Source organism: Hydra vulgaris, chromosome 02, assembly GCF_038396675.1.
Source record: "Hydra vulgaris chromosome 02, alternate assembly HydraT2T_AEP".
Lineage (NCBI taxonomy): Eukaryota > Metazoa > Cnidaria > Hydrozoa > Anthoathecata > Hydridae > Hydra > Hydra vulgaris.
In genome coordinates, this window is record NC_088921.1 from 30,579,227 (window position 1) to 30,593,423 (window position 14,197).

The 14,197-nt window shown below is 28.3% G+C and overlaps 2 protein-coding genes across 2 annotated transcripts in view; one reads left to right on the forward strand and one right to left on the reverse strand.

Moving 5' to 3' along the window:
* LOC136075999 (uncharacterized) overlaps positions 1-14,197 on the reverse strand; it is a 52,853-nt gene that overhangs the window by 11,601 nt on the left and 27,055 nt on the right. The window lies entirely within an intron of this gene.
* On the forward strand, positions 4,649-6,107 carry LOC101239253 (beta-1,3-galactosyltransferase 1). The gene is made up of 2 exons (XM_065790570.1): positions 4,649-5,559; positions 5,708-6,107. The coding sequence occupies exons 1-2, from the start codon at positions 4,716-4,718 to the stop codon at positions 5,971-5,973; spliced, it is 1,110 nt and encodes a 369-aa protein (XP_065646642.1). The 5' UTR covers positions 4,649-4,715; the 3' UTR covers positions 5,974-6,107.

A 14,197-nucleotide genomic window follows, 5' to 3' on the forward strand; every position in this document is an offset into this window, starting at 1 on the left:
CCATGATGGCATACTGACGAGTTGGGGGTGTTGAAATATTGAGGAGTTGGGAAAACCTTTTTTTTTAGAAGAAAAACTTATTTTTAAGTAAAGTTAAAAGAAAGCGATGCTCCAACATTTTTTTTTAGTCCAAAAAATACGTAAAACGCAATATATCCTATGCGCATGCGCAAAATTTTACAATGCTGGTGAGTAGCATGAAATGGTAAATTAGGATGGTTTCAAGTAATTTCTTGCTTTTCTGAGGGAAGACTCTAAGGTTAAATGAAATCATTAAGTTACCCTCGATCCTAACTAGCCCCATCCTCCCCTATGCCATCATAGGAGCAGTGGTTGCCTATGATGGCATACTTGTGCTTTTTTTTACAATAAGAATAACTAATAAAAAAAATAAAACTGATGAAAACTCCCAGGGTAATTATTGTTCTAGATGTAACAAGGAATGTATCCATATCAAAACTTTTATTATTGATCTTCAGGATACTGAATAATGAAGCTTCAAAGTTAAGTATGCCATCATAGGCGCCTTTCCCCTAATCATAAATGGGGAAACTTCTGCTGAATGGACTCCTACAAGATTTAGAGTGTGAGCTGCGCAAGGCACATACTAAACACGTGCTAAATCATTTTTTGCAGTTATTTGGGCTTGAACACCAGAATATTTTGCAGACATGTTGGCTCCATTGTCATAACCCTGACCTCGGCAATCTTCGATGTTTATTTCATCTTTATTTAAGCTGAATAATATTTCTGAAGCCTGACCAACTCCGGTTTTTTGATGAGACTCAATGAAATCCAGAAAACTCTCTTCAATAGAACATTCTCCATCAGTGACACAAACATATCGGATTATTTCTGACATTTGTTCTATGTGAGAGAGACCAGGAGTGCAATCAAATAAAATTGAATAATATTTGGCTTTTTTAATTCTCGTGACTATCTCGCTTTTCACCTTTCTGCGAAGAATTTCAATTAGTTCATTCTGAATTTGTGGAGAAAAGTAACTAACAGATTTCTGCTTAAGTTTAACATTCGTTATGTGTTCTGCTAAAGAATGATGGTAGCGTGCTATTAGTTTAATTGTGTTGAGAAAGATTCCACTGTTTAGCTCACTAATAATATTGGAACTGCCTCAAAAAGCCAAATTGTTCTTAGCTCAGAACATAATTGAATCTATAACAACTTTTAGAATATTTCGCCACTTTTCTTTTTCAGTTTGGATGGTATTTTGAATGTCTTTGTCTAAAGATCTTCCCTCTCTCAGATTTTTTTCCATTTCTTTCCTTGAAGTGAAACGCTTTCTATGTTCACAGCTATTCTCGTGTTCAGGGATTCGAGGGTTTAGTTGTTTCCATTCTGAAAAACCTTTTGATGTATCTGCAAACTTGCTTGTCTTTGTATTTGAAAAAAGGATACATGGAAAGCAAAACAAAGAATTTTTTGATGCACTGTATAACAACCATTGACGATTAACTTTTTCCCCAATAAGAAGATTTTTTTCAAACCAACTAGAACTGAAATGTCTGTTTTCTGATGATGTTGATGTGGTAGGATAGACTTCTCTCTTGTCTTGTTTAGCACCATGTTCAACCAAAGAACATCTTAGACTGTCATTAATTTTGGGCCAAGTTGGTGGATCATCAAACTTGAATTCTAACAGATTTGTTGTAACTGCATTTTGGTTGACTTCATTGTTTTGCAGTAACTGTTCATCATCACATCGAAAAAAAACTGGACTTTTTTGCGCTGTAAAAATAAAAACAAACTATATCAACATTTTTTCCATTGTAATATTGCAAATGACATGGCTTAGTTTGCTAAGGTTTTTAATTAAATTTATTTGTGATTTTGACTTGAAAATCCATTAATAAAAATATTTTTACCCGGTTGTTCTGTTTGATCTTCGCTTTTTTACATCCATTTTGCAAACACCTTTTGTAATTCTTTTTTTTACTTTCAAGTCGTTGCTTTTTTAACTTTTTGAAAGCTGAACCAGATAGCTTTATTCTTTTTTTTTGATGGTGACATAATAGATTTTAAAACTTTTATTTCAAAATATTTTACTTTTCTTGACAAAGAAAGAATGAAAGTTTCTGTGTGCGACTAGGTGTAATCAACAAATACAAATGCAATTATTTTGCCTCGATTTCTTTTTTAAAAGTTCTCAAGTCAAAAAACTGCGAGTTAAAATTATTTTCATTAAAAAATTGCAAATCTGCGTCGTAAAAGTCATTAAGTAAAACATTTGTAGTTTTGAAAACATTAAAGTGTTGCGTTCCAAAATCTATTGTTTGTTTAGACATTTGTAAGATTAATTAATTCTTACCCTAAAAAAAATTAAATTATTTTTTAAATTCGCGACAATTTAGTTATATTTAGTCGTTGCGTATTTACCTTGATTGCGCAGTTTTTTCACTTCTTCCCATAGTTTCTTTCTCTCTTCCATAGTTTCTTTAGCGAAATCTTCGTTAATATATATTCCACTGCGTTTCAGATTTTGTTTTAATTATTTAATTTTTTTTTAATAATGTTTTAATTTCACATTGGAAATTATTTTAATTTGCATGAAGGTGCGAAAAAATTATGAGGCCTGTCCAAAGATTTTGAAACGCAAATTAAAATTATTTTGGTTTTGAGGCGTCTTTAAAACATTTCATATATTAAAAAATGTTTATTAAATTTTGAAATTTTCCGCCTTGCTAATTTGCTGCCCATGGCTGTGGCCTCGTTCTCCACCCATTCACTACGGCTCTGATTATACAACTATAATAGTATTATAGAATATTATACTATTATATTAGTATAATATTAGTTAGTGTATAGAATATTATATTAAAATGAGTAAATAAAAATTTATTTTTTTGACTTTTTTTTTGACGTGAAGAATTTTTAAACATAACGGAATATATATTAGTTTCAGTACTTCCATCGACCATCTTATAGTCTGCTGCCGCAAGTGAGTGACGCTATATTGACTGAGGGTTTGGTATGGGTCAGCAATCTTTATTTTTTCATTATTAAAATAATGAAAGAAAAGAATGCTTCACCATACCAAACCTTCAGTCGATGTAGTGGCACTTCCTCGTGGCAGCAGGCTATAAGAGAGTCCTGAGGCTCTTTTTGTTTAATATTGTAATTATAATATTTAATATTATAACTGTACCGTTCTCTGAACGTCTTACGGACGATGTATGCCCACTGGGTAAGACAATGAAAAAATAAGACATGTGAAAAAATTTAAACTTAAAAAAGCTTCTTATAACCAGATTAAACAAAGTCAAAATTTTTAAAATAAACTTTGACTTCGGACAAACTGATTCTAAGATATTAAATTTTTTTTTAATATTTTTTTTTACATTTCTTTTATCGTATATACGCATACTATGTCTTTTTTCTTGCTAGATAGCAGTATGGACAGCAAAGTAGGCATTTTATTCATATCATTCTTATAAACTGCGACTTTCAAAAACCTTTAGAAAGTTTAACTTGTTTTCATTCTAAATCCATTTCTTTTAATTTTTTTTTTATTTGTTATTGTTCATCAACTTACATAGGTTTGTTAGTTTTTTAGTTTGTCACGAAATGGACTTTCTAAAGAAAATGATTTATATTATGGGAATTAGAAAAGTTGTTAATTTTATTGTGTAAAAATTTTAATAAAACTAGCAGTAGTTAATATTACTATTATAATTATTTTCAATATTGCAATATAATAGTAGCAATAAAATATTAGTTGGAACCAGAAGTTTTAAATCTACTAATCAGGGTCGAAGTCGGATTTTAAGGTGGGGCTTGAGTACAAAATAGAATTGTTTGCTTAAGCTTTATGAAATCATAAACTCAAAAAAATTTTAAGTTCAAGCGACATGAATAATATTTAGTTTGATGTGTGTGTATCTCTCTCTCTCTCTCTCTCTCTCTCTCTCTCTCTCTCTATATATATATATATATATATATATATATATATATATATATATATATATATATATATATATATATATATATATATATATATATATATATATATATATATATATACACACATATATATATATATATATACACACACACATATATATATATATATATATATATATATATATATATAAACACTCACTTTAATACTCACTTTCAGGTATTACATGTTTCAAATAAAAATTTTTTCAGCTGTGTGTTTAAGCTGCATAATTAATCTTTGATATTTCACGTCAATGAATATTATCTCAGCAGGCATTCGAATACATCATTTACGTTTTTAAAATTAAAAGGCATCAAACAAAATTAGAAAATTTCTTTAACATGATTTTTCTAGTATTTAGTTTCATATTTTTAATTTTGTCATTTTAAAGAAAATATTGAAAATCTCTTTTATAATATTTAATGAACATAATTGGAATCGTTCTGCTATATATCTTGAATGTCTCTACTATCAGCATTTAATTTACAAGTAAAATATCTATGGTATTCAATTTTTGGTGAACGTTTTGCAGTTGCTGTGTAAAACTAAGAATTATAAAATTTATAGTAATAAAAAGAATTTTAAATATGCATGCTGTCAATACAATACTAGTTACAACTATTTTAATTTATTCTCTATTTCTGCATAAATTATTACAGTTATATTTTGTTTCTTTTTTATTTTAAAAATTTCTTTTTTTAATTTTAGTTTTTAAGATATAATCCCTAAGAATTTAATTTTAATAATAAAACGAACCATGCAACGGTGTAGTAAATTTTTGTTCTTAAGATACTTCTTTCTGGCTCTGGTTGTTACGGTAGCGTTCTTTGTCATCATTGAAATGCTGTATTTTCAAACAAAGGATAGTTTAAAACATGCAAAAGTCATTCAAAATTCGTATGATATCAACCACCATTTGTTAACAAGCGACAAAAATACAATTGCTAATACTACTTATAATAAAGATTCGCTTTCTTATGTCATTTTTGACAGTGTAAAACGAGACTGCAACATAATTTATTCAACGCTGATTATTATCACTTCACACGTAAGACATGTTAATAGAAGAAATAGAATACGACAAACTTGGGGAAACGAGTCAAAATGGAACTCAAAGGAAAAATATATCACTGTTTTTGTTGTAGGAAGAATATCAGATTCCGATATAATGATGAACATAGCTGAAGAAGCAAAACTATGGAGGGACATTATATTAGTAAATATACTTGAAGATTTTTACACGTTGGCGAAAAAAGTCATTATTGGACTAATATGGGCTAATCATAACATTAAATATAAACTAATTTTAAAAGGTGACGATGACATATACATAAACATTATTAACGTCTTAGCATTTGTGAAAGAAAATGATATAGAAGATGCTTACATAGGAAATAAAATAGAAAATGCGCTCGTCTCTAGATCTGGTCGGTATAAAGTAACCAAAGAAGAGTATGAAATTGATACATATGACTCATATTGCTCCGGTGGAGGATATTTTCTATCCGCATCTAGTGTGGAAAAAATGATACCGCTATTTGATTTGAATCACGTATTTCGAATTGACGATGCTTACATTGGAAAAATTGCACTTAAAGCAGGTAATGGTTTTAAAACTTACGACAAATAACGTAATTAGAAATGATTCAAATTAACAGGAATAATAAAAATTAAACTACAATTTTATCTTATAACTTATAAAACTTTATTTCTAGAGTAACACGATGTTTTTTCTTTATTTGAATTTAGGGATATTTGCCAGCCATAGTAAAGGTTTTTATATGGATAATGCTTCTTGCAGTTATATGAAAGATATTATCGTTTCTCATCCTGCAGATGATATCGGTTGTATTGATTTTCTTTTAAAAAGGTTTTCGATTGACAGCAGTAAATTGCCAGAAAGTTGGTCTGAAAAACAGTTTGAAAAAAAACAATGCTATAAAGCAAACTCCTTGTGTTTAAAAAGCAAAAAAAAACGTCCCAATGAAACCAGATCAAGCGTAGAAAGAGATTAGTTGTAAATAAACATATTAGTTCAATAATTATATAACTTTTTTTAAGTACGTACACTACACTTTGTTTATGGCAAAATCATTCAATGAATGTGCTTTTTGTTTGTATATATATATATATATATTCAAGGGTCTTGGTCCCAAAATATATTTTTTATTTAAAAAAATTTTAAAACCAGTGTTTTTTTATTATTCAGAACACATTAAGGGGGTGTCTGCATATATTTTTTAAAAGTGTTTTTTTTTGTGACACCCTAATATATATGCGTATAAATGCGTGTGTGTGTATATATATATATATATATATATATATATATATATATATACATATATATATATATACATATATATACATGTATGTATATATATATATATATATATATATATATACATATATATATAAATACATATATATATATATATATACATACATATATATATATATATATATATATATATATATATATATATATACATATATATACATTTATATAATTTTTTTATTTATACATATATATATATATATATATATATATATATATATATATATATATATATATATATATATATATATATATATATATATATATATATATACACACATTTATATGCATATATATATACACATTTATATGCATATATATATACACATTTATATGCTTATATATATACATATATATATATATATATATATATATATATATATATATATATATATATATATATATATATATATATATATATTTATATATATATATACACATATATGCATATATATACAAATATAATGTAAATATATGCATATATGTGTGTATATATATATATATATATATATATATATATATATATATATATATATATATATATATACACACATATATGCATATATATGTGTATATATATATATATATATATATATATATATATATATATATATATATATATATATATATATATATATATATATATATATATATATATATATATATATATATATACACATATATGCATATATATACAAATATAAAAATATATATATATATTTTAAGGTGCTCCTAGAAGTTCTTACTGACTTTTTTTTTTAATTTTCACTTCCAACAAGGCTGCAAGCAACCACTATTAGAGTTGGAAGTTACTGGAAGAGAATAGATGAAGTTTATAAAACAAGATAACGATTAACAGACAACTTAAAAGATTGCAAATTATATGAATAAGGAAAACAAGATGAATGAAACAAACTCCAAAAAACTGATTCAAGGAAAACAACCGGCCAAAAAAGAATTTTTTGAGCACTTAGAAACAGTCACAGTAAAAGGATGAAACTTGATTGAATGACAAATAACACGAAAATGATTTTTTTGATGACACAAGAGACGCTAGCTCTTTATATAAGTGGCCATTATAGTTTTTATAGAAAAAAGATAAAGAAGCAACATTACGACCTTGTGACAATAGTTAAAGATTGGCTGCAAGAGCAGGTCTAATTATGTTTAAAATGCTTTTTTGCACCTTGTCTAAAAAAGAAAGGCATCATTTAAAGATCCGCTTCAGATATGGCAACAGTTTACCATACAAGGACAATCAGAGATTTATAGAGATAAAGTATAGAATCTGTAGTAAGAAAGTACGATAAAGAGATGCAACGTTAGCAGATGCTAATTTTGCAATGAATTCAATATATGATTTTCAAGAAAGATTGGATGTAAGAGTTAATTCTCAAAGACGAAGGATAGATGACTCATCAAATACATTGGCGTTCATAAATATGGGAAGATAAATATGGGATTATTGCGATAATGACTAGCTATAAAAAGTTTGATTTGGGTTTACCAGCTACTGAGAGCCCCATGCTGTTTTAACTATTTGGCATCTCACTCCTCCTCCGCCTTCTGTTTTTTGTATCACACGTAGATGAATACTTAACACAATCTGAAGTAGATTTTTCTTCTTTCCTGCGTCTGAAAAAAAGAAGATTTATCCATTAATATTTTATATTGGGGCTAATTTGAGATACACACCTGAAAAAAATTAACAATAACAATATGAAAACTAACATAAATGTCTTAATCAGTGATGCTTTTACAATAAACAAATATATATTTACATTTTCCAAATCTTCAGCAGACATTTGCCAATCTTCAGTAGATGTTGTTTATACCAAGTGAGATCTTTTGATATCATTGCTGGAGTTACTTTAGGTTCCTTTGCAGGTCTGCATCATTTAAACTCCTGTTCTGCTATGCGAGGCCTTGTAGTTCTGTTAGAAATCTTGACACCGGCTTCTTTTATGATTTTATTAATTTCTGTTATGGTTTTTTTTGGTTTTTAACACAAATATTACAAGTTGCCCGTTTATCTCTCGGCGTAATGATTCGTGATTACGATACATAACTTTGTTTTGTTTCATCATTTATCTAAGGTTTAAAAGGAAATAAATATGACTTTAAAGACCTGTATCTAGTCACCAAATCGTAAGTTTAAACAGGGGATTATTTTTATTTCTGTTTTTTTTTTGTTGAAGAAAGGTAGCAAAGCATAAGTATCATAAACAGAATGCGGACCTAACTGCAGACCTAACTGCAGACCTAAGTTTTCGATTATAATTTGAATTTTTTTACTTATGTTGGATTTCAGAAGTACTTTCTACTCATCCCATTTTACGGTATTCTACAACCACTGGATCGAGGTGTATTCTACCATGTTAAATAAGTGTGAAAGACAGTTCTTACCAATTATTACAAAGACACAAAGTACAAGAGTATAGATAAAAAAAAACTTTCCTTCGTTGCTCAAATAGGTGTATGAGAATGACATGCGTTTTACACGCCGATTTCAATACACTGGGTAAATTCCACTCAACAAAAAAAAAATAATCAACATGCATTAATCTTAAAACATTTAATCAATTTCCGCCTTCAATGCTATTGCCAGCAAATACAGCTTGTTTTCTGAACCTGCTACAGCAGCTTTAAGGTTTGACAAGTATAAACCACTACACGAGAGAATGAAAAAAAAAAGTAGAAAGTGAAATAAAAAAATTTTCAAACAAAAAATCAGATTTATCTGAAAAAAATTATGCAACCTAATATTCCAAAAGTTGCTGGTCAAAGTATTACAGAAGAAGGAAAAAAGCAAAGCAACTCAAATTAGCTAAAACAGAAGCGAAAAAAATGTAAAACCATCTGCAACCTCTTGTTTTAACAGATTTTTTGCCAAAAACGAATTTTAATTTCTTTTTGGTTTTCGTATTCTTAAAATGCAATTTATTTTTTTATAAGATTTTTTTACATAAAAAGTACCTGTATTTTTTTTCTTGTAAAAAAAGTTATATAATAATAATTAAAATATCTAAAAAGTAATCTAATAAAAAAGTTATTTGACTTTTATTTTTGGCAATAAGGTTTTTCTCTATTGCGTACAAGAACTGGTACATTTTCGACAATAAATGTAGTCCTAAATAGGGGCGGCGGAGCCATTTTTTGGTGTTAGAAATAGCTAGCTTCCAGACATAGAGCAAACATTTATATGTTCATGCATATGCCAAATAAAGATGCTTTGCAAAGAAATACGATGATTGGAACCTTGGAGCAAGAAAACCCCAAAATTTAGAAAACCCCAAAAGAAAACCCCAAAATTTGTTATTGATAAAAAGTTTTTATTTTCAATTTGTTATTGACAAAAAGTTTTTTGTACTATTCCTAATTAGGCTTATATTCATCGATAAATTTTGGTTTCATAGTATAATCTCTCAGTGTACAAAAATTATGACCATATAAAAAAGTTTTGCCAATTTTTTTGTGTAAAGACATGTTTTAAATAAGGATTTTTTTCCGAATATCCGTTGTCTGTCGGATTGTCTGTCGAGATTAAACAGTCGTAAATACTGAACGTACCAATTTTGATTCTATTTTTTACACTTTTTATTTGTATGATAAGTGCGATAAACCATACAAAATCTTTTATTCTAAATATTTGGCGTTCGCTAAAGATGGTACTTTGAAAATTGTTAGAATTAAAGCAGCCGTGGTGTTAAGGTTAGATTTCTGGTTTCAGAGTTCTTCAGATGTTTAATTTAATGCTTTTCCACAGTGCTCTGTGAATCTTAACTTACTGTCTAGAAAAATCAACTTAAAAACTGAAACTTGCTGTTTATTTGCTGAAATATAAAATAGAAAATTTATTGGCTAAAATAAAACCAAAATTTTTGAATTGTGGGGAAGCAATATAGGCAAATTGTTAGATATAACAAAATATAGGGGCAAAATGTAATAATTTTGTACAGATAAAATTTCTCCATGTAAAGAGGTTAAAAGTTACTCTGCAGGAGATCACATTTTATGCATTTGTTTTAAAAATATTAGGGTGCCACAGTTTGATTTATTTTGACTCAGATTTCAGAAAGATCGAGTGAAAAGTCAGGCTACCTAATATATCAAATAGACAAGGTAGAAACAGAAAGACGGGGTAACTTTTACGGGTGATATTTTAAAAAATCTAAAAGTTCTATCTCAGTTCGTGGCTCAAGTATACTTTCACATGTTGTTTAGAATCATGGTAAAGTACTCTGTTTTCGATGGGCCCCATCATTTAGTTAAACTTTTATATCTATAAAGAGGTCAAAGAGTCGAGAAAGAGTTAAGAATACCGTTAGAAAGTCTGTTCAAAGCAAACTTATCAGCATTTCATTTCTTCTTATTTCTCTTCTTGCAAGCTCATTGAATGAAAATAGAGATTTGCTTTCAAGAAGATTATGAAAGTTAGAGAAGATTCAGAGCAAGGTGATGCAAGTGTAAGAAACCGAAAAAAATCTACACTCGACTTTCAAGCGCGGACTCACCTTGAACTCATTGATTGGAGTAAGGAACGTATCTTGGAGCCGAGTTTTACATGTATAACGACAAAAAAAGATTTACAAAAAGTAATAGATTTGTCTATAGAAGTACCTTTCTATCCTCTCCACACCAAGTCTTATGAAGGAGTTGTTAAGCAAATGAATAAAGCAGCTGCTGTTTATAGTTTTCAAAGAAGTGATTTTTGTCAGAGCAAAAAGATTTGTTTCGATGTTGTTAAGAAATGCTTAACACATAATAAAATCACTCCCCAAAGTGTTTAATTTTTTTAAAGTATGACCTACCCCAATACGCAATACTCTTCTTAAGACAAAAAGAAATTACACATTCACTTTGAAGTAATTAGTTGAACAACGATCTCAAAGAAAAATAAAAAGTAAAAAACATTACTTAATCTAATATACAAAAGTTTGTTTATTGTGGAGTAATCAAGTATTGCAGAAAAGTTGCATGAAAACCTCAAAAATTGTTTTTAAATATTGGGAATAAGAAATTGTGTATATTGTTGATAAACATCAAACAACTTTATTTTGTGTTAGAATAATAAAACTAAAATTTTTAAGATGGATTGATCGTTTGGACTCAAAAAACTTTATATTTGTTTATAATCTAATTCTTCTAAAATTGCTTTTATTTGACGGAAAAGTTAAATGAAGAATTTGACAAAGATAGATATACCTTGCGAAAGCAGATTTTATGTTAGAAAGCAGTCTATTCATTTTTATGATTGTGAGTCTCAAACCTTTAAGTTTTTTAACTTTAAACTTGTTTTTCATATCATTTAATGCCAACCCTAGTTGACATTAAAAAACCTGCCAATAAAACCAAATAAAATCCTCCTTAAAAACCCTAATAAAACCCGGGCAATAACGGATTAAAATAAAGTCCGGATTTTTTTAGGATAATTTTATGAACTATTGTTACAAACATTTCTGAGAACATAAGAATATTATAGTGACTAGCTATAAGAGAAAGTTTCAATTCAAACACAATATTATTTTTGATAAAGAAATTTTTTCGTAATGATATTTTTGATACTTTCTATATATTTGTACAAGCTTTTTTGCTATTTCACTTCTCACAAAATTTATTTCAAACTTTTTACCAGATAAAACCAAACGAGAAAAATTTTAATTGATCCTGAGCTAGCATGGTATGTTTGATGTTTAGAAATTTGCAAAACCTAAAACTTTTTCTTAACTGATTTCTCGTTTTTTGGGTTAATGATAGACCACCAACCACTGCGAAATATTGTTGATACAATTTGATCGTTCAACCTTGTATGAAGCGCAATCCTTTAATTTAAGCAAAATCAACCAAGGTACAAAATAAGGATAATGATTGTAAAGCGATTTTATGCATCTTCTTCATTTTCAATTGTTAGGTTTTTATCTATGAAAAAGCAGTTATTTTTATTATTATTTAATCCTACTTTAATTTATTTTACGACTTTACGCCAATATAGTCTTCTATTGTAGTGAAAACTTTAATTTAAAAAAATTAAATACTCGATCTAAAACAACACCACATAACGCAAATAATGCATATCAATTTATCATACATGCTCTACTTTCATTCAATTTGTAAACTCTACTTCATAAATCTACACACACTGTAATTTGAATAGCTTGTTGAACAGCCTAGCTTTAGATATGTTGTGGTTAAAATAGCTAACCTTAAATTAATCTGAAACCAATAGTATAATTTATTCTTAAACCAATATAATAACTTAACTTAAACCAATATAACTACTATATACATCCACCTTAATTTATTAAAAAATAAATAAAAAGCATAACATTAAGAAAGGTGTCATCTTATTGATGTATTTATAACAGGTAATATTTATAAAGCCTAATAAAAATAAATTGTTTTCATATTTTGAATATCTTATCTTTTTTATGAAGGTTATATGAAAATACCTTGAAATGATATGAATAAGATCCAAGTCTAAAAAAACATATTAATTAATTTGAACAAATAAAATTTGTTCAAATTAATAAAATCGAGATATAATCAAAATGCAAAAGGATTTTCAGAAATAAAATGAAACCAAAAAATTTGTTGCTTGTACATTCTTTTTGATGTTTGCCAGCACAAATTTTTTAATAAAAAGCCATAAAACTGAGCAACCTTGCAAGTCTTAACATACCTAATTTGAATTTTACAATACTTGAAGTAATCTTTTTGTGACATACAAATCCAGTGAAGAACCAAGAGTTTATTTGGGGATACCGCTTTTGTTTTCGGCAATGTTGTTGGAGGAAGGAGGGGGGTGATTTATTTGAGTCCCTTCCCCTCCTCCTCCTTATCGCCTAGTTAAACCGGTGCCGCGACAATGATTTTTAATCATCATTTTTTCAATCATCATTTTAATCATTTGTGTTTATCTTGTTAAGTTTTTTCCTAAGATAAGGAGTCGATTTAAAGGCATTTTTTTGAATACATGAATTAACCGGCGGACAATGTTACTTTATATACGATAAGAAAGCTATTTTACTTAAGAATTTATGTAAAGTATAATTATATTTAATGATTGTTTTTAAGTTACTTGTAAATAATTGCGTTACTTGTAAATAATTGCATATGTACGTAGACGTATTTGTATATAATATAAAGACATAATTGTAAATATCAAAAGAATTATTTTGTATATAAATTATGTTAAATTGTATTAAGATAGATGAGGCGTTTTACGCTCAACTTAAAAAAGTTCTTTTTAATGTGATACAACAAGCTATTTTGGCTAAGATGTTGACTAAAGTTGATTTAAAGTTAATTCCGGAGTTTAGTGGAAACGATCAACAATCAGTTGCAGAATGGCTGGAAAAACTTGAACTGGTATGCAAACTGATTAGTGTAACCGAATTGGCGAGTATTGTTTCCCTCCGTCTCACGAATGGTGCATTTGCAGTATATCAACAGTTAGCAGAAACTGATAAAGAAGATTTTGACCGGATAAAAGAGGCATTGCTAAAAGTATTTGCCGTACGAAAAGTTCGTTACGAGAAAGTTATCAACGCTGATTGGTGGACTACCAGACTGAGCAATTACATGCGCCCTTGTTTCTGGGCTCCATGAAAAATTTCGACGTATGCTAAGATCAAGTTCTTAAATGGATGATCTTATTACTAAACAAATACTTGCGCGAGCAAGAGCACTTATGATTGAAGAACGGAACAACGGAACGAATGAAAATTTTGCTGCTGCTGCAACAAAACGACGTATTGAGTCAAGGTCGCTTCAAGATCAAACGCAACCAATTTTCTATAAATGTAAAATCCCCAATCATTTTGCAAGAGATTTTTATCTACGAATAGGTAGTAATCGAAACAAGTCGGGTCGAAGACGGGAACCAAGCGATGTTTTGTTTTACT

What these genes read in the sequence shown, in the direction of transcription:
- LOC101239253 (XM_065790570.1), top strand. Translation starts at nt 4,716, where the DNA reads ATGCAACGGTGTAGTAAATTTTTGTTCTTAAGATACTTCTTTCTGGCT. An exon ending in AAAAATTGCACTTAAAGCAG is followed by an intron (nt 5,560 to 5,707) that starts GTAATGGTTTTA and finishes ATTTGAATTTAG; the next exon opens with GGATATTTGCCAGCCATAGT.